Source organism: Pleurodeles waltl, chromosome 7 (assembly GCF_031143425.1).
Source record: "Pleurodeles waltl isolate 20211129_DDA chromosome 7, aPleWal1.hap1.20221129, whole genome shotgun sequence".
Lineage (NCBI taxonomy): Eukaryota > Metazoa > Chordata > Amphibia > Caudata > Salamandridae > Pleurodeles > Pleurodeles waltl.
In genome coordinates, this window is record NC_090446.1 from 869,757,214 (window position 1) to 869,777,921 (window position 20,708).

The window sequence follows — 20,708 nt, forward strand, 5'->3', positions numbered from 1 at the left end:
AGGACATTGCATCACCAACACACACTGCCTACGTTTTTCATGCATCTTTGACTTTGCGCAGATCGTAACTGATGTATCATCTACATCCAAAGGCTCAACAATGCATTGCCTCCCCTGCTCCTCGCATTCCCCTCGATGTTGACATGAACAAAGTACTTTTTCAGAAGGCCAAGGCTGGTCCCTGTATCCGACTAGAGCTCCACACAGTCGGCCTTACTATTCATATTTGATCCAACCTTAGGTGACCAAATAGCCCGTTTGGCCCTTTATGGTTTTAAGCACTTCATTTCAGTTTTTTGTATTTAAATGTATATCTAGAGCTCTACTTTTTGGATTTTTGTTGTTTTGATCTTGTTCTGGTCATTAAATTAAGTTCTGTTTTTCTAACCTTTCTCAGGGTCACAGATTCCCCGCCCATGAGACGATCTATGGTAAACTGATAGGAGGCAAGTAAAGAGGGGGTCTGTAATTTAGCTAAAAATGAACGTCTGACTGTGGCTCCGGTATTTTTTCAGAGGTGACCCGTATTCTCGAGGAGCAAGTAATTATGTAAGAGCGTCCACGGGTGTCACTGAAGCTGTTCCAAGGCCATTAAGTGAGGCCCCTTGGCCATACGCGTATCGTTGACTGACATGCTGTGCACCCTCTACAGCACTTAGAGCTGCAGCACCAAGGACGCTGTGCAAATTTGGTCCTCATTCAGCTACTGAAAGGTACAAAAGAATCACCGACGAATTCAGTTATATGTTTAAAAGAGCATGGGCGTTTGCGGTGTGAAGGCAAACACAAGATACGTTTAGATAAAACATAAAAAGAATGATATGAAAACGAAAATTCTGTGTACGATCTACATTCGGGGTGATTATCACAACACATGTTCAGCAAAAGGCTAGAGACGTGTGTTAAATATGCCAGATGGTCAGGGAGATTGAGGGCGATATCCCATCCCCCCGAAGTCTCCACTGTCAGCACAAGTCTTCCATGTATTACATAATGATAGAGACCATTTATCTTTGATTTCTGTTTCTCAGCATGGGAACATCGGGTAATGAAAGAGGAATTAAGGGAGCCCTGTAGACCTTTCAACAATGTCTTTACGCTTTGCCCTGCAATTACTGATGAGGACGCTAAGCACTGCTGTTCACCAACTATAGAAAGACAAACTTGACGGGCTATCAGACGACATGATATAGAATACTATAGAAGGAGGATAGCTGGAAGAGCTACACATACAGTCGAACCACAGCAGGTGTTAGGAGAGCTTTCCAGTGTCGCCCCGAAGCTTCTGAGTTATTGGAAATCAGAGGGACTCAGCTACCGGTCATAGCTCAGACGCCAAGACGCTGTTCGATCGATGCACAAGTACGGAGAGGCTGCTTTTCCAGGTTTCAGACACCGAGATCTTGTTACTGCGGAGCTCAGACATCGAGAGGCTGTTTCTCCGGCACTCAGCTACGCTGTTACTCCGGGGGTCAGACATCGAGGCTCTGTTACCTCGGGGCTCCTCTGCTGCTTCTTGTTACTTTTCTGACAGTCTGTGGAACCGTTTCTGGGCAACTGCATTATTCCATTCCCAAGGAAATGAAGAAAGGCTCCTTTGTTGGGAATGTGGCTTTGGATCTGGGGATGGCTATAAAGGAATTTGTAGAAGAAGAAGCCTGCATCGATTACAGAGGTAGGAAGAAGTATTTTGGCCTTAATGTAAACAATGGATGTTTATATGTCCATGAAAGAATTGACAGAGAAAATATCTGCAGGAGCCTAGTCTAGTGTCTATTAAATGTAGAGATTATTTCAAAGAACATTATGAAAGTGTATGAGGTCGAAGTGAATATTAAAGATAATAATGACAATTCCCCCACATTTACTGATGATCATGTAGTTTTGCAGGTGCTCGAAAACACAGCACCAGGAATGCGTTTTATGCTGCCCGAGGCACACAATGCAGACGGTGGGATTTACTCTCTTCGGAACTATCAGCTCAGTGACAATATATATTTTATTTGGGATGTAAATAATAGAAGCAATGGTAAAAAGTATGCAGAACTGATCCTAGAGCGATCACTGGACTGAAAGGAACAGGAAGTTCACAGCTTCATCCTCACAGCCACAGACTGAGGAGACCCGGTCAGAATGGGCTTGATGCGGATATAGATCAACGTGCAGGATGTGAATGACAATGCACCAGTTTTCAGTCAGTCAGTCTATAAATTCAGTGTGTTAGAAAATATGCCCAAGGGGACTGTTGTCTACAGAGTCAGAGCTGTTGATATTGACAAGGGATCAAACTCAGAAATCATGTATTCTTTTAACCAAATGAAAGACAATATTGTTAAAAAATTCAGGCTGGATTCTCATACTGGAGAAATATCTTTGAATGATAATCTGGATTTTGAAGAGTTTCAATTCTATGAATTTGAAATTAGTGGAAGTGATAGGATTCTATCATCACGATGCAAAGTTTTGATAGAAGTAATTAACGTGAATGATAATAGCCCAGAGATTTTGATGTCATCTGTGCTCAAACAGGTACCAGAAAACAGCCCAGTGGGTACTGTCATTGCTCTTCTGCAAGTATATGATAGAGATTCAGGCAACCTTGGCAAAGTCGCTTCCTTTCTGCACATCCCCTTTTGGTTACATAAATTAGTTGGAAGCTACTGCAGTTTGGTAACCAATGGTGTTTTAGACAGAGAAGAGTTTCCACAACATAACATAATAATCACAGCCATAGACAGTGGAACTCTTCCATTGTCAAAAAATAAAACTATAAATTTGCTGATTACGGATTAAAACTTTAATGCAACGGTATTCCATTACATGTCATATTGAGCCTACATAAAAGAAAATATTTCACAAGGTTCCTCCATTTTTGCAGCCAAAGCTATAGATTTGGATTTGGACAAGAATGCCAGGATCAGATATTCTATCTTTGATGGATACATTGGAAATTATCCACTCTCTTCTTATGTATCCATCAACTCTGACTCTGGAGTCATTTATGCACTTCAGTCCTTTGACTTTGAAGAGTTCAGAGAGTTTCAGATCCAACTGAAGGCTGAAGATGGTGGTTCTCCTGCTCTGATGAGTAATGCCAAGGTGACTTTCTATATACTGGATGAAAATGACAATTCACCTGAAATATTATATCCATCAATTCCCACAGATGGTTCCTCTGGTTTGGAGATGGCTCCTCGCTCATCTGAACCAGGCTGTCTGATCACTAAGGTAATAGCTGTTGATTCCGACTCTGAGCAGAATGCTTGGCTGTCCTACCAGCTACTGAAGGCCACAGACCAAGGAGTGTTTACATTAGGTCTTCACACTGGAGAAATCAGGACAGCTCGCCCCATTATGGAAAAAGACGCAGCAAAGCAATTGTTAGTGGTCTTGGTGAAGGACAGTGGTCAGACACCACTTTCTTCCTCCGTAAATATTCAAACTTTGCATTGTAGGAACGTTTGTGATAAGTAATGATTCGTACAAAATCACTTACAGTGTGTTTTATCAATGGAAGTTCCTGTGCAATTATTCAAGACTTGTTATAATGATTTGAAAGTTCAACCATAAATAAGTTGTTTGTGTGTGTTGGGGGTGGAGGGTGTACAGAATTGTAGTTCTGGATTTGTTTTTCTCTGTTGCAATCTAGTTGTAAAAGGCAAGTTCAGTCCTTTCACTTATGTTAATTTGAAACTTGAGCCTTATCATTAGCATATTTTGTGTAAAAAAAAAAAAAGGTAATTCAAACATCACAAAATTCTGATAACTTGTCAATGAGTGTTTTACTTCAAAGTGTTTCTAATAAAAATCTTAATGTTAACCATGCTTCAGTTTTCATGTCTGACATTGTGTGACATGCTCTCTGAGACTGGCATTAGTAACTACCAGTTTAAATCATTGTTGGGAATGGATACTAACATCAATAAACAAAGTTCTACCTCTTCCCCAAGGGCGGCATCATCTGTAGCAGCATTTTTAAACTTGAGGACGAATTCTCCAGATGTCCCTATCCATAAAGTGGGATAAAATAATTCAGTTGATTGTAAATCAGCAGTAACATATTAAACAAAGTTTTGACTGTTCCTCGTGAAATCTAATTTTACTGCCAACCTTTACAAAGCACAGGGGTCTGCATGAATTTCCAGTCAGAATTCTGCATTAGACTTTCAAAAACTGCAAAATACTCAGTGATCTCAGCAAACAGTCACATTTTGGATATTGGAGGCCTAAGCTGAAATCTATAACACAATATGGCAGGTAGTCACTGATGTCCCCTGAAGAGCCTCAAAGACCCCTCCCACACAAGCATACCCACTTCAATGACAAAAGGCCCAGTTCAGCTCTTTTTTGGGATAGGGATTGTAAGTCCCCCGGCCGAATTTATTAAACATAAACACAAAATGTAATCATTATTGCACAGTAACCCACATTAATGACCTTCTCATTTACAGAATTGAGACCTACCCTTAACAGAGACTCTAGTACTTTGAAGTTACCTAGCCATAACTAAGTTTGTTTCTGTGAAACCAAGAAAAAACATAAGCATTCCAAGTGAGGTTAGGGACCCTTCCTCTTAATACCCCTTGTCCATAAAGGACAATGGATGGGTCCCTCCTTACTTGGAGTTCCTGAGCAACTGGCCTGGCTGCCCTTAGGATACCTACCCTGGGCACCCCTTACACTCACTTTCCTTGCCACCCAAGGGTCTGTGCCAGCTTGTGTCAAATGCACCTGTGCAAGTGGTTGCCAAGTAAGGCCCATGTGTCAGAAACTGCCCCCCTACTACAATCTCCTTTTGACTTGCTGCCAGCCCCCCTTAGAGGGTCCCACAACATCGCTGTTAACTTTGGTCTAAAGGATGCGTCCATGGAGCCTAAATGTCCCCACCAAATATGACCTCACCCAACCAGTCACATAAATACAATATACCATTGCAACCTGCAAGAGGAAAAAAGGTGTTAAACTTGACATTCAGCAAACACAATGACTCCTGTAAAAAAAACAGAAGTGGATTACCTAATAACCATACATCTGTTCAAATATGCTATACCCCCTCCGCTAGCAAACACCCCGCGCTCCTTGCTCTGGGGATGGTGGGTGAGAAAAACATATCTCAAGCCTGTGTGGCTCCCAGAACATAAACATATATATTTGTGCAGCATATGACAGTTCAATGTGCAGAGTATGCATGAGCAGTGGCAGCAGGAAAATGTGGTTTAACAATATGTTTTGTAATGTTCTTCAATTGCTCCACAATGTGTGGCTCAGGATGTGATCCCTAAGGACCGATACTAAAGCTCAGTGCCTATTGCGGGGATGGGCATTTAGCCATGTCCTGAATATAAAATAAAGTAAGTTTTTCCGTATGGAGTCCGGATCTTGTTGGGACAGGGAGTGATTACCTAGTTTAGATACTGTTACTGCCAACAACACAAGGAAGTCACCCTGGTCTGAATGTTCAATCCTTAGATTACCCTGGTTGTCCTACTCAGTAGTGTTCACTGAGTTAGATTCGTTTTTTTCCAGTGTCAATTATTGTGAGATGCACATAGATTTTACTCATAATCCGATGCTGCTGGGCTGTCAATATTTGCTCTCAATAACTGTTGTAGAGTAAAGTAACCCCCTTAACTTGCTACTAAGCCCGGGCCTCACTTTGTGTTCACTGCAGGACATATACTTAGTGCTGAACGTGCACAGAGACAGGATTAACAATATTTAACCTACGGGGACCTCGGTGGTGAAAATGGGCGAGTGCATTAAACCTTGTAAAATAATAGGACACCTAACTCCTTGCATTGAAACACAGACATGGTGAAGTCCAAGGTGGCTGCTGCTTTTTCTTTTTTAAGATGTGGTTTATGTAAGGGCCACACTATAACACCGATATTCACCTCTATCTACCATTATGGAGGTACATTACATACAAATAGAATTAGACCAATCACAAATCTCTCTGGAGTGCGTCATTTCAAGCGCACTCTAGAGTATGCCTCTTGTGCACGTTCTGATTAAGAAGGTTTTCTCCAGCTAAGGCTACCATAATTTGAAGCTAGAAAAAAAATGTCCTATGTCGCCCAGAATCATTCGAGATTATGACATAGTAGCACACTGCCTTATATGAATGTATGTCAACCTGTCGAGGTGCAGTTTACAGAGTAATGGGCTTGGCGCTGCTCTCATCTCCATCGCTGTGACCTCTGACGGACCTTTACATCGTCGAATCAGTACCATCGGTTGAAGGTCGAGGCCCAGCCCCTACGGTCTGCACAGGCCGGTGTGCTGCTGTGGGCGTCCTGTTCTAGGAGGTAGATTGTGGGAGGCGCCAAGACCAGCTCACTCCCCCTGATCACTGGTGGGCTTTTTAGAGTGACATCAGTGACACCGTTTCCCTCACTTTCAAGTAGTGCTTATTAATTGCAGTGGTCTGTCCCCTGTGCATGAAAATGCTTCCAGTGAGTGAAGTGAACTATGTTTCCCCAAATTTACCGGAGTTTGAGTTCGTACTTTATGTTCAGATAGTACAGTTCTGAAACTGAGAGCATGGCTTGCCTCTTTGTTTCCGAGATGGTGTTATATTGTTAAAAAAAAGAAGTAATTGAGAGAAATATCGGGTTAGATCAATGTACTTTGCGCAGTGCAGACCCATAAAGCAGGTGTGAGATTTTGCACAACACTAGCAAAGTCCATTAGTATATGGTCCTGAGATTTTACCCACCTGTGGCAGGGGTGCGCAAGGCCTGTCTCCACATTTCATGGGGGGCTTTTGACTCAGCTGTGAACCTAAATCAGAACCCTTGGCTCAGCCTGACTTCTCCAGTGAATATAGGGTGGTATAGGCCTCTCACCGCACGTCAGCAATGCATCCCCTGCTCCCTCACTCTCAGTGGACTGCATGTGACTTAAAGCACACTCTGACTGGGGGCTGCTGAGCTGCGCTGGTTAGCTTGAAGGCTTTGCAAAAGAGAGCAAACCAGTGGCTATTATCGGCAGTAAAGTTACCTAGTGCGTAGCGTTCTGCACTACTCGCCGCTGGAATGTAAATGAACGTACTTCATCTTCTCTTACACCGCACTAGATGCTGAATTCCCCCAGTAATTAACGTCAATCATGGCCCACTTCTGGACCACGGGCGTAACAAAGGCTCCGCCGCGCGGGGGGGGGGGGGGCGGGGGGTAGGGGGTGGACTCTATGGGGTGGGGGCTCAGCATAGTACCCTGGCGTGAGAGCTCCTGAATAAGTCCGGAGGGGGCTACCTCCATTTACTTTACAGGGGGGTGCCTTAAGGTTAGTTACGCCAGTATCCTGGACACTTGGGGAAGGATGCTGTCAGAGGGCAGTTAGACGCCTCTGCACTGGGGTTGTTCCTATGAAGCAGCCACTCGCAGGAAGAACACACGTCCACCACCCTGCCACCTGGCCTGGAACTCCACTGCCACAGGTCCGGCGGGGACGAGGGATAATTTCCCTTAGTCCGTTGTTCCTTTGTCGCCAAGCCTCGGTGTGCGCTCCCTCGCTTTGGTCACCTTTACCCCGAGGGGTCTCTTTGTTGTCACTTAAGCTTTAAAGTCGGCCGCTTTCTGGCCCAGTGATTGCACCGCACAGTTTCATTCCTTCTCTCATCCGCTCTCTTGATACAGGGTTGAGAGTCTGCAAAGCGGATGTCAGAAATCAGAGCAAAGATGGAGGCGGGAAACAGTAACATACCCTGTCCGCTGATAGCAAACCGGCAGTGGAACGAGAATGCACGGGGCTCAGTTGAAAGGTCAGCGTGCCTGCTCCTATCTAGCCCAATTTTCACCGGTGATACTCAGCAGAAATAGGCAATTGCAAATGCATAGCCCGATTCACACTACCCAACACATGATGTAAACAATGGCTGTCGCAAGGAAGCCCACTTTAGTAGTGGACGCGCTGTGCACTCTCGTGCAATACTTCATAATGGAAACCGGTGTTACTCGCTCAGCAGAAGTTCTAAGTAGACTGGGAACTTGAATCCCCTGCGCATTGAGATTGGCCTGTGTCTCCTCGTTTCTGCTTCTCGGATGTGGGGGGTCTTCAGCCAGTGGAAGTGAAAGTAGAAACACCTGAGGCGAACAGCAAACAGCATCTCTGCTCTGAATGGGAAATGCTGCAATGCTGCAGTTACATATTAGGACACTGAGCGCCACTGTTCACCCACCACAGAAAACACACGAAGAGATCATCAACCACGTGGTCTAGATACAGCGTTCCCCGATGGAGCGAAAAATTGCTGAACCGTCAGTGCACTGCAGAGTCTTCCTGGGTGAAGTCTACCACTGGGTGTCCCTTCCCGATCTTGCGTTGCTGCAGGTAACACGAGGGACTTACTATGCCTGGAATAGTCCAAACACTGAGGCACTGTTACTTCGGAGCTCATACGCCGAGGCGCTGTTACTTCGGAGCTCAGACACCGAGGCTCCGTTGCCTCGGGGCTCAGGCACCGATGCGCTGTTACTCCGGGGCTTATCTGCTGCTTCTTGTTACTCTGCTGACAGTCTGTGGAGCCGCTTCTGGGCAGCTGCGTTATTCCATTCCCGAGGAAACGAGGAAAGGATCATTTGTGGGGAATGTGGCTCTGGATCTGGGGATCGATAGTAAGGAGTTATCAGAAGGAGGAGCCCGGATCGAATCCAGAGGTACGAAGCAGTACTTTGCTCTTAATTTAAAAAATGGACATTTAAATATCAACGAGAGAATTGACAGAGAAATCGTATGTAGGCAAGTAGCTCTGTGCCTATTACATGTAGAAATTATTTCAAAAAACATTATGAAAGAGTATGAGGTCGAAGTAGAGATTCAGGATATTAATGATAATGCCCCCACGTTTACTGATGATCAAATATTATTGCAAGTGCTCGAAAACACTATCCCCGGCACCCGGTTTGTGCTATCCGAGGCACACGATGCAGATGTGGGCGTGTACTCTCTTCAGAGCTATCAGCTCAGTGACAATAAACACTTCACGCTGGATATAAAAAGCAGCGCAGATGGCACGAAGTATGCAGAACTGGTCTTAGAGAAATCACTTGACCGAGAGGAACAGGACGTTCACAACTTGATCCTCACAGCCACGGATGGAGGGGATCCGGTCAGATCAGGCACGATGCGGATACAGATCAATGTGCAAGATTTCAATGACAATGCTCCCGTTTTCAATCAGACTGTCTATAAGTTCAGTGTTCTGGAAAATGTGCCCAAGGGAACTTTTGTGGGCAGCGTCAGAGCTGTTGATTTCGACCAGGGAACAAACGCAGAAATAACGTATTCCTTTAGTAAAATAGAGCAAAATATTGTACAGAAATTCAGGCTAGATTCTAAAACTGGAGAAATATCTTTGATTGAAAATTTGGATTTTGAAGATTCCGAATTTTATGAGTTTGAAGTCCGAGGGAGTGATGGGATTCTGTCATCTCGCTGCAGAGTTTTGCTACAAGTCATTAACGTGAATGATAATAACCCAGAGATTTTGATGTCATCTGTGCTTAAGCAGGTACCAGAAAACAGTCCACTAGGAACAGTCATTGCTGTTCTGGAGGTATATGACAGGGATTCAGGAGAACATGGAAAAGTTACTTGCTTTCTGCCACCCCATCTGCCCTTTCAGTTAAATAAATCAATTGGAAGATATTATAGTTTGGTAACTAGTGGTGTTTTGGACAGGGAGCATGTACCACAATATAACATAACAATTACAGCCACAGATAGCGGTACTCCACCACTGTCTAAAAACGAAATAATAAACCTTCAAATTACGGATGAAAACGACAATCCACCAGTATTTCATCAATTGTCATATAGCGCCTCTATAATGGAAAATACACCTAAAGGTACTTCCATTTTTAGAGCCAAGGCAACAGATTTAGATTGGGAGAAGAATGGTAAGATCAGTTACTCCATCATTGAGGGACACATTGGAGGTACACCATTATCTTCTTACATATCTATTAATTCCGAATCTGGAGTCATCTATGCTCTGTTTTCCTTCGACTTTGAGCTGTTCACAGAATTTCAAATCCAAGTGAAAGCTCAAGATGGCGGTTCTCCTTCTCTTATGAGTAATGTCAATTTGACATTCTTTATACTGGATCAGAATGACAACACTCCTGAAATATTATACCCATCTACACCTACTGATGGTTCATCTGGGGTGGAAATGGCTCCTCGCTCCTGTGATCCAGGTTATCTGATCACTAAGGTGATCGCAGTGGATGCTGACTCTGGACAGAATTCATGGCTCTCCTATCATTTGCTGCGAGCTACAGACCAGGGGCTGTTTACTGTAACTCCTCACACTGGAGAAATTAGGACGGGCCGCCCTATTATGGAAAAGGATTCTGTAAAACAATTCCTGGTGATCCTAGTAAAGGACAATGGGCAGACTCCACTTTCTTCTTCAGTTACAGTCACTGTAGTGTTGGCAGACGGTCTGCCGGAAATGCTTCATGATGTAAGTAACCCTTCAGCTGCCGCAGACATGGAATCGAACATCACACTGTATCTGGTGATCACTGTTGCTGTTGTTTCCTTCTTATTCCTTTTGATCATCATTTTTATTTTGGCCCAAAGGATTCATCACTGGAGGGAATCTCAGCTCTGTGCGTCGCCCGAGGTTAACTTCAGCTCACTACCTGCCTCTCATTTTGAGGGCATTGATGGTGTCAGAGCTTTTCTGCAGGCATATTCTCGTGATGTGTGTTTAACAACAGAATCTGGGAAAAGCCAGTTCAAGTTGCAAAGTTCTAGCAAGACAAATACTCTTTCTGAAAATCAAAATTCTGAAACTAAAGGACCACCACTCCTGACTGAAGATTTTTTAAATATAGGCAAAGAGGACCAGTTATTTATTCAGGTAAGTTCACTTTATCTGTATTTTTTCAATTGCATGGTACACTGGCTTTTCTGCAGTGCCAACTGTAGATAATTGTCACCAAATGTATACTTCATACACTGTTGAGTACTGTATGGCACAGTGGCTGAGAACAAAAACTGGTAACTCATAAAATGTCCGACATAAATGATGCATTATTTAGAAATTGCTAGATTTTACTGGTCTTTTATTCTTGAGATCTTCCACTAACTCCAAGGAAGCAGAGAGAGATAAAGGATTTGGAACCAGCCATTCAAGTTTTCCTGTGTTAGGAAGAAGGGCCCCTCCCTGAAATCTGTTATGTTTGAGTCTCAAGCCCCTGCTTTTTTTCTTCATGTTGCCTTTGTTGCCTTAGTATTCTCACCTGTCTACCAAAATGGAACTCTGCTATTGGCCTCATCTTTAAAGGTCCTCGTGGATGTGGTTTGTGGAAAATTTAGTTTACTTTTCTCAAACCAAGTCGAGAACTTTCAGCAAATTATTATGGTATTGGAAATTGGTGTATTGGAGAAGCTACTGCAAATGCTAGGATGTGAAAACCAGGAAAACCAAAAACAGCTCTTCATACCTACTACTGCAAGTGTTAGCATCTGTTGATACAAAGTGAGGATATTTTATTTGACTCAATGTGCCCAACTGCAGTAGGCCTGTTTTATGTTTATCCCTTTAGCTTAAACAATTGTTTGATGATTGTTTGAGGTGGATCAGAAAGCCTTATGCAGTGTCTGATATCCCACGAGGTGCCACTTGATGCCTTTGTTGTCAAACATGCAAGTTAGTGTCATGTAATCTCATTGCAAACACCTTTTTTCAGCTTACAAAAAACAACACAGCATGGATTCACATGAAGGGATTTTATGTTTGGGTTTTTACTATCATGTTGAAAATATCAACTTTTCAGACAATAAATACATATAAATAATCCCTGATTATGTCTGGAATGGGAGCCCGTCCAGGATTGCAGCATCGAGAGGCAGATGGCAAATACTGGTCTTAGTGCTAATTCTCTAGCGCTGTGAGGCAGCATCTGGACAGATAAGGTATTCAGTAACCGAAGAATTGAAAAGGGGATCTGTTGTTGGAAACATAACAAAGGGTTTTTGCTTAAAAACCAGACATTTCTCTGACAGGAAACTTCGCATTGTCTTTGCTGTTAAGAGTGATTATTTTTCTGTAAATCCTGAAACTGGGAGCTGTCTCAACAGTAGCAGGGTAAACAGAGAGGAAACGTGGAGAATAAACCAGCTGTTACCTCAACTTCGAAGTTGTGGAAAATCCACTGAATATTTACCACATAGAGGTTTTTATTCAGTACATTAACAACAGATCTCCGATTTTCACAGACATCAATGGATTTAGATATAGTTGATGCCCCCCTGCATACACTCACAGTGGTCTGGTCAATGCCGGGAATTATAATATTGCACAGTAGGGCTATACGCTGAGCCCAAACAAATTTTTTGACTTTGAAAAATAAGTCAGCAGTGATGGATACAAATGTGCCATATTGGTACTAGAAAAAGTCCTGGGTCTTGAAAAAGAAAGTCATCAGTACTAGACTCTCACTCCCTCTAATGAGGGTTATCTGTTGGATACTTATAGAAGTTACTGATGAGAACGACAATGCTCCCGAGGTAGCTTTCAGATATGTCTTCAGTCTACTTCCAGAGGACTTTGCCCTGGATACATTGGTACCTCTAGTCAGTTTTATTGATGACAGATCACGAGACAATGATGAAGATGGATACCATATTCAAGAAAAAATAACTTTCATATTCGTTTCATTACCAGAAAAGCACTAAACACTTGTGAGACAAAACATTCTGGGCGGGCAATTCAATATCAACCACAGACAGAGGATTTGATGTCCTCTAGTGCCAAGCTAAACTATTGATTACAACTATCCGACATAAACGATAACCTTCCTTTTTTTTTTTTTTTTTTTAGAAGTCTTCTTCCCAAATGTTTGCTTCAGAGAACAACACTACTGGTGCTTTCATTCACTGTCTAAAGGCACCTGGTGTAGATCTGAACGCCGGTATCACTCGTTTTACACATAATAATCACTGGGAGGACACCCATCTGTCTTCCTGTATATGCATGATATCCAAATCTCGGGTGATCTAGGTCCAAAGGTCCAATGACTGTGACCAGCTCAAGGAGTTTTACTTCCAGGTCATGGCTTAGGACTCCGGGTCTCCTCTCCTCAGCAGTGAGGGTGTGCATTGTGGATCAGAATAATTCTTCTCAGATTCTCTAACCTGTCTGTTCTGTATTGTTCCAGATGGGTCCCCCAAAATGTGTGTCTTCTCTTTTTTTCTGACAGTGATCAAGATTCACGTCAACCTACCAATAATGTGACTCTGTCTCTGACCTTCTCTTATGTGGTCGTCGTTACCCGGGTTCTGGGAACAATGAGTTTGCTTTTCTCAAGTCGGGGCACTGGGTATCCGTAAACAGTCTGCTGTCTACAAATGTTTCCGGGATCGGAAATGATTCGATCGGAGGAACAATTTAAAAGTTCACCTCGATTCATGGGAGAGAGATGGTCTTAGTTATGTTTAAACATATTTTTCACTTTGCTTAGAAATGTAGAAAAATGTGTGGTACGTAATTGCCCATACGAACTCACTAACAGGGTGGGAGTTGTGCGAAAGTTTATTGCTGAAAGTTGTTGCGTAATTTACAAATCGTTAAAATGATTTAAAGGGTCGGTCGTGAAGTGATTGTGTTTTTGGGGGCGGGGCGTGAGGGGAGGGGTCATGCACAGAATTGTATTCCTGGATGAGTTTTCGTCTGTTGCGGTGTAGTTGTGAAAGGCACGTTCGGTCCCCTCCACTTTGCTTGTTCATGTGACATTTGATGCATATCGTTAAACCAGCGTTTAGCTGAGTCTAGTTGGCATAGTCTGTAAAAACAAAGTCATTCATCCAACCATTCTGGTAGGTTGTCTGTGAGTATTTACTAGAAAGCGCTTCAGTTAAAGATCTGAATGTTACCACAGTTCAGTTTTCGTCTCGTGAGTTTGTGTTGCTTGTGCTCCCTGTTACTGGTATTGGTAACCACCAGGTCAGATTGTTGTTATGAAGCTAACACTAATATTAGAACATACATCTCCAGCTCCGGGAGCGGCATGAACTGCAGCAGCACTTGCAAACACGAGCCGGATCCATAAGATGTCCCTAGCCATAAAATTGGATAAAGTACTTTACTTGATTGCAAATCAGCAGTGAAATATTAAACGAATTTTGTAGTGTTCCTCGGTGAATTCTAATTGTTCTATAACGTGTGGCGCTTATGACAGGTGTGTGTGCGCGCGCAGAGGGAATATGCAGCGTGACAGAGTGAGAACGTGCTTTAGTAACGCTCCTCAATTATGTGGTTCAAGAAAGTGATACGTCACGATGTGTGGCTCAGGAATGTGATACCGAAGGACTGATATTAGAGCTTCGTGCCTATCTGCAGGAGTGGGTCTTTAGCTATGTCCTGAATATAAAATACATTTTTTTTCGGATGGAGTCTGCATCATTTTGGGATGGGGAGTGATTACCGAGCTTAGATACTGTTACTGCCCACAGCACATGCCAGTCAGCCTGGCCTGCACGTTCAACACTTACATCACGGAGGTGCTTGTACTCCGTACTCCGTACTCTTTGCTGAATTAGCTGAGGTTTTCTTGCATTTAGGCGCTGTTGGGCGGTCAGTATTCACGCGCAATAACCGATGTGGTGTGAAACAACCCCCTAACCTGGCTAACGGGCCCTGAATTTGTATTCGCTGCAGGACAGGTACTTCGTACTCCACGTGCAGAGACAGGATGCGCACAGTATTTAACTGAAATAAACAGGGAACTGGGTGCCTGATTTGTGGTGATTGGAATAAGTGACTTTACTTAACTCAGTAGTTTCAGCGTCGAAAAGATTGAGCGAACCCAACATAGAAGATTGCGCCGGCAACGCGTTACAGTGAAGCGCATACATATCCATGCCTTAGGTGGTTGTTGCTGTTATTTTAAGACGTGGTTTATCTTACGCCCACGTGATTGTTTCGACATTCGCCACTAGCTACCATTATGGAGGTAAATCGAATAAAGCTGTTTATTAGAACAGTCCCACGTTTCACGCGAGGGCATCATTTGATCAGAGCAGTAAAGTTTGCCTCTCGTGCACGTTCTCATTGTTACAGTGTTCTCCAACTAACGTGGAAATAATGGAAAGCTGCAAAACGTGTGTCCTATGTCTTCAGGGTCCTTCGCGGTCCTGGCATAATAGCACGCAGCTATATAGGAATGTATGTCAACCTGTTAAGGTGCAATTTACAGAAAAAATGACTCATCCTTTTCAGTGTGACCTTTGGCCCGTGTGTCCTCGTATCAGTTCCATCAGTTGAAGTTCGAGGTATGTCGACGGCTATTATTCTCTGTTCCTCCCACGGTAATGCATGCCGGGACACCACATATTTATAAGGTAGCATCCGTCGTCTGCTCGGGCCCGTGTGCTGCTGTGGGCGTCCTGTTCTAACATGCAGGTTGTGGGTGGCACCAAGGCCAGTTCACTCCCCCTAATCACTGGTGGACTTGTTAGAGTGACATCAGTGCTACGGTTTCCCCTCACTGCAGTGGTGCTTATTGTACTGGAGTCGCTCCTGTGCCTCGCACATTTCGCTCACATTAAGCGCATGGCTCATATCATGGTGGACTTTGCCAGCGCACAGGGCCTGTTTTACGCACCTGCAGTAAGTAAAGTGGATTGATTTAACCTGATATTTGTCTCAGTCCGTGCTTTGTTTTCAGATAGTACAGGTATGAAACAGTGAGCCATGCTTGCTTCTTTCTGTTTCAGGCTGTTCTGTCTCAAAACAAGTCACTTACTCCGAGCAATATCAGGTTAATGAACTCACTTTACGCACTGGATGGGCACAAAACAGGCGCGGGGCATTTTGAGCCCCTCATTTTGCAAACCGGTGGTGAAGATGGACCAGGCCAATCGTCATCTTTTAGGGGTAGCTGTTGATTCAACTGTGACCCTGAATCGGCACCCTTGGCTCAGCCTGACACCTCCAGCACGGAGGCCTCTCACCGCACGTCAGCAGTGTTGCGCCAGTGCATCCCCTAGGACCTTACCCTTAATGGACTGCATATGACTTAAAGCACGAGGCAGTTCTATGATTGGAGGCTGCGTGAGTTGTCTCTGGTTAATCAGAAGACTCTGCAAAAGTGAACCAGTCAGTGGCTGCTATCGGCGGTAAAGTTACCTCGCAAATAATGTTATGCACTACTCACCACTGGAAGAGAACATGTATTTCATTTTTTCTTACACCGCATCAGCTGCTGAATCTCCCCGGGATTGTTCGGCAACCACATTACACTCGGGGAAGGATGCAGTCCGAGTGCAGTCAGCCGGCACTCACAGGAAGAGCAGCCGTCCACCACTGTCCCCTTCCCTCGAGGTCCGCTGCCACAGGTCCGGCTGGGACGAGGGATAGTCCATGCCGTCCCCTTGTCGCCAAGCCTTGGTGTGCGCCACCGCGCGCTGGTCACCTTTGCCCCTGTTGAGAAGAGACGAGGTGTCTCTTTGTTACTTTAGTTTAGAAGTTGCGCGTTGTTACACCGCACAGTTCCATTTCTTCTCTCATCGACACTCTTGAAACAGGGTTGAGAGTCTGCAAAGCGGATGCTAGAAATCAGAGCAAAGATGGAGGCGGGAAACAGTAAAATACCCTGTCCGCTGATAGCAAACCGGTAGTGGGAGTGGAGCGAGGATATACGGGGTTCAGTTGAAAGCTCAGCGTCCCCGCTCCCACTTAATTACATTTTCACTGGTGAACCTCAGAAGAACCAAATATTTTCTTGACAGCCATTTGCAAATGCATAGCCCGATCTACAGTACCTAACTCATGATGTACTTAATGGCGGTAACACAGACTGTGCACAATGGAAATATGTATTCCTCACGCCGCCGACTTCCTAAATAGACTATGGAATTGTATCCCTCTTTGTAATGAGAGATGGATCTGTGTCTTCTGTTTCTGCTTCTCGGGTGTGGGGGACTTCGGCCAATGAAAGTGAAAGTAGAAACACCTCTGTGGGGAACGAAGCAGCAGCACTGCTTTGTTTAATAACTGCTGAAGTTACTGACTAGGACACTGGGCGCCGCTGTTCACCCACCACAGAAGGAAACACACATAGAGTTCCTCCAAACCACGTGGTTAAACACACAATTCCCCGACAGACAGGAACATCGCTGAGCGTCTCAGTGCACTGCAGACTGTCCTCGGGTGAAGTCTGACACTTGCTGTTCTTTCCAAACCTTAATTTGCTGCAGATAAGTCGAGGGACTTCGTGTGACTCTAATGGCCCAAACACCGAGGCGCTGTTGCTCCGGGGCTCAGACACCGATGCGCTGTTACTCCGGGGCTCAGATACCGGGAGATGGTTACTCCGCTGCTCAGACACCTAGATGCTGTTACGCCGCTGCTCAGACACCGAGGCGCTGTTACCTCGGGGCTTCTCTGTTGCTTCTTGTTGCTCTTCTGACAGTCTGTGGAGCCGCTTCTGAACAGCTGCGTTATTCCATTCCCGAGGAAATGAGGAAAGGCTCTTTTGTTGGGAATGTGGCTTTGGATCTAGGGATGGACACAAAGGAATTATCAAAAGGAGGAGCCCGGATCGAATCCAGAGGTAGGAAGCAGTATTTTGCTCTTAATTTAAAAAATGGACATTTACATATCAACGAACGGATTGACAGAGAAATCTTATGTAGGCAAGCAGCTCTGTGCCTATTAAATGTAGAAATTATTTCAAAAAATATTATGAAAGTGTATGAGGTCGAAGTGGAGATTCAAGATATTAATGATAATGCCCCCACGTTTACCGATGATCAAATATTATTGCAAGTCCCTGAAAACACTGTCCCCGGCACCCGGTTTGTGCTGCCCGAGGCACACGATGCAGATGTAGGCGTGTACTCTCTTCAGAGCTATCAACTCAGTGACAATAAACACTTAACCCTGGATATAAAAAGCAGTACAGATGGCACAAAGTATGCAGAACTGGTCCTAGAGAAATCACTAGACCGAGAGGACCAGGATGTTCACAGCTTGATCCTCACAGCCACCGATGGAGGGGATCCGGTCAGATCAGGCACGATGCGGATACAAATCAATGTCCAGGATTTCAATGACAATGCGCCTGTTTTCAATCAGTCAGTTTATAAGTTCAGTGTGCTGGAAAATGTGCCCAAGGGGACTGTTGTGGGTGCCGTCACAGCTGTTGATTTCGACCAGGGAACAAACGCAGAAATAACATATTCCTTTAGTAAAATAGAGGAAAATATTGTACAGAAATTCAGGCTAGATTCTAAAACTGGAGAAATATCTTTGATTGAAAATTTGGATTTTGAAGATTCCGAATTTTATGAGTTTGAAGTCCGAGGGAGTGACGGGATTCTATCATCACGTAGCAAAGTTCTGCTACAAGTCATTAACGTGAATGATAATAGCCCAGAGATATTAATGTCATCTGTGCTGAAGCAGCTACCAGAAAACAGTCCACTTGGTACAGTCATTGCTGTTCTGGAGGTATACGATAGGGATTCGGGAGAGCATGGAAAGATTACTTGCTTTCTGCCACCCCATCTGCCCTTTCAGTTAAATAAATCCATTGGAAGTTATTATAGTTTGGTAACTAGTGGTGTTTTAGACAGGGAACAGGTTTCGCAATATAACATACCAATTACAGCTACAGACAGTGGAACTCCGCCACAGTCTCAAACCAAAACCATAAACCTTCAGATTACAGATGAAAACGACAACCCACCAGTATTTAATCAATTGTCATATAGTACCTCTATAATGGAAAATACACCTAGAGGTACTTCAATTTTTAGAGCCAAGGCAACAGATTTAGATTGGGAAAATAATGGTAAGGTCAGTTACTCCATCCTTGATGGCCAAATTGGAGGTAAACCAGTTTCTTCTTACATATCTATTAATTCGGAATCTGGAGTTATCTATGCTCTTCTTTCCTTCGACTTTGAGCAGTTCACAGAATTTCAAATCCAAGTGAAAGCTCAAGATGGCGGTTCTCCTTCTCTTATGAGCAATGTCACTGTGACATTCTTTATTCAGGATCAGAATGACAACACTCCTGAAATATTATACCCATCACCTCCCACAGATGGCTCCACTGGGGTGGAGATGGCTCCTCGTTCCTCTGAACCAGGTTATCTGATCACTAAGGTGGTGGCTGTCGATGCTGACTCTGGGCAGAATTCTTGGCTCTCCTACCAGTTGCTAAAGTCCACTGACCAGGGACTGTTTACTGTAACTCCTCACACTGGAGAAATTAGGACAGCCCGCTCCATTATGGAAAAGGATTCTGTAAAACAATTCCTAGTCATCCTAGTGAAAGACAACGGGCAGACTCCTCTTTCTTCCTCAGTTACAGTTACCATAGTGTTGGCAGACAGTCTGCCGGAAATGCTTCATGATATAAGTAACCCTTCAGCTGCCGCCGACATGGAGTCGAACCTCACACTGTATTTGGTGATCGCTGTTGCTGTTGTTTCCTTCTTGTTCCTTTTCCTCATCATTTTTCTTTTGGTACTAAGGATTTATCACTGGAGAGAATCTCAGGTCTGTGCGTCACCCGGGGTTAACTTCAACTCCCTTCCTGTCTCTCAGTTTGTGGGCATTGATGGTGTCAGAGCTTTTCTGCAGACCTATTCTCGTGATGTGTGTTTAACAACAGAATCTGGGAAAAGCCAGTTGAAGTTCCAAAGTTCAAGCAAGACAAATACTCTTTCTGAAAACCAAAATTCTGATACTGGAGGACCTCCACTCCTGACTGAAGATTTTTTAAGTATAGGCAAAGAGGACCAGCTATTTGTTCAGGTAAGTTCACTTTATCTGCATGTTTGAAATGCACACTACATTTGCTTTTCTGCAATGCCAGCTGTGAATAATTGTCACTAAATGTATACTTCATGCACTGTATGTCGACTGCAATATGCTACAGTGCCAAAAAACAAAAAAAATGTAATCCTAAAATATTCAAACTAAAATATGCATTATTTAGAAATGGCTAGAATTGAGCGGCCCTTGATTCTAGAGCTTGTCTGCTAAGTCCAAGGAAGCAGAAAAAGTTAAAGGGTTTTAAACCACCCATCCAAATTTTCCAGTGTTAAGAAGGGCTCCTTCCTGATATCTGTTATGTTGAGTCTCTAGCCCATGCTTGTTTTCTGCATCTTGCCTCAAAATTCTCGTCCATCTACCAAATTAGAACTCTGCACTGGCCTTGTTTCAAAAGGTCTCTGAGGTCATAGTTTGTGGGTAAAGTGAGGTTAGTTATTTTTCTCAAACCAAGTCAAGTACTTTCAGCAAATGATGTTGGTATTGGGAATGGGTGTGTTGGAGAAACCACTAGAAATGCTTCTGAATAGGATGTTAAAACCAAGAAAACCAAAAAGAACTGTTTTAACTCACTACTGCAAACGTTACATGCGTTGATACTAAGAGAGAATCTTTTATTTTACTCAATGTACCCGATTGTAATAGGCTTGTTTTCTTTATATTCCTTTTGTTTGAATGATTGTTTGATGATTGTTGAGGTGGATCAGAGAGCCGAATGCAGTGTGTCTGAACTCCCACAAGGCGCCACTTGATGTCTCTGTTGTCAAACACAGGAGGTAGTATCATGTAATCTCATTACAAGCACCTTTTTCAGTTTACAAAACCCAGTACAGCATGGATTCTCATAAAAGGATTTTATGGTCGTATTTTTACTGGAATATAAAACAATCTCACATATGCAGCCCTG

The 20,708-nt window shown here is 43.8% G+C and overlaps 1 protein-coding gene across 16 annotated transcripts in view; it reads left to right on the forward strand.

Moving 5' to 3' along the window:
- The window catches only part of LOC138245662 (protocadherin gamma-C3-like), an 830,748-nt gene that overhangs the window by 405,649 nt on the left and 404,391 nt on the right, over positions 1-20,708 (forward strand). The window contains exon 1 of one of the 16 annotated variants that reach the window (XM_069199436.1): positions 8,310-10,873. The exons of 14 other annotated variants lie outside the window; for them this stretch is intronic. In XM_069199436.1, the coding sequence (XP_069055537.1) occupies positions 8,354-10,873 (2,520 nt within the window). In that variant the 5' untranslated portion in view covers positions 8,310-8,353. Of the gene's footprint in view, positions 1-8,309; positions 10,874-17,144; positions 19,784-20,708 lie in introns of those variants that run through there. One more of the 16 variants, XM_069199435.1, reaches the window with a different exon arrangement.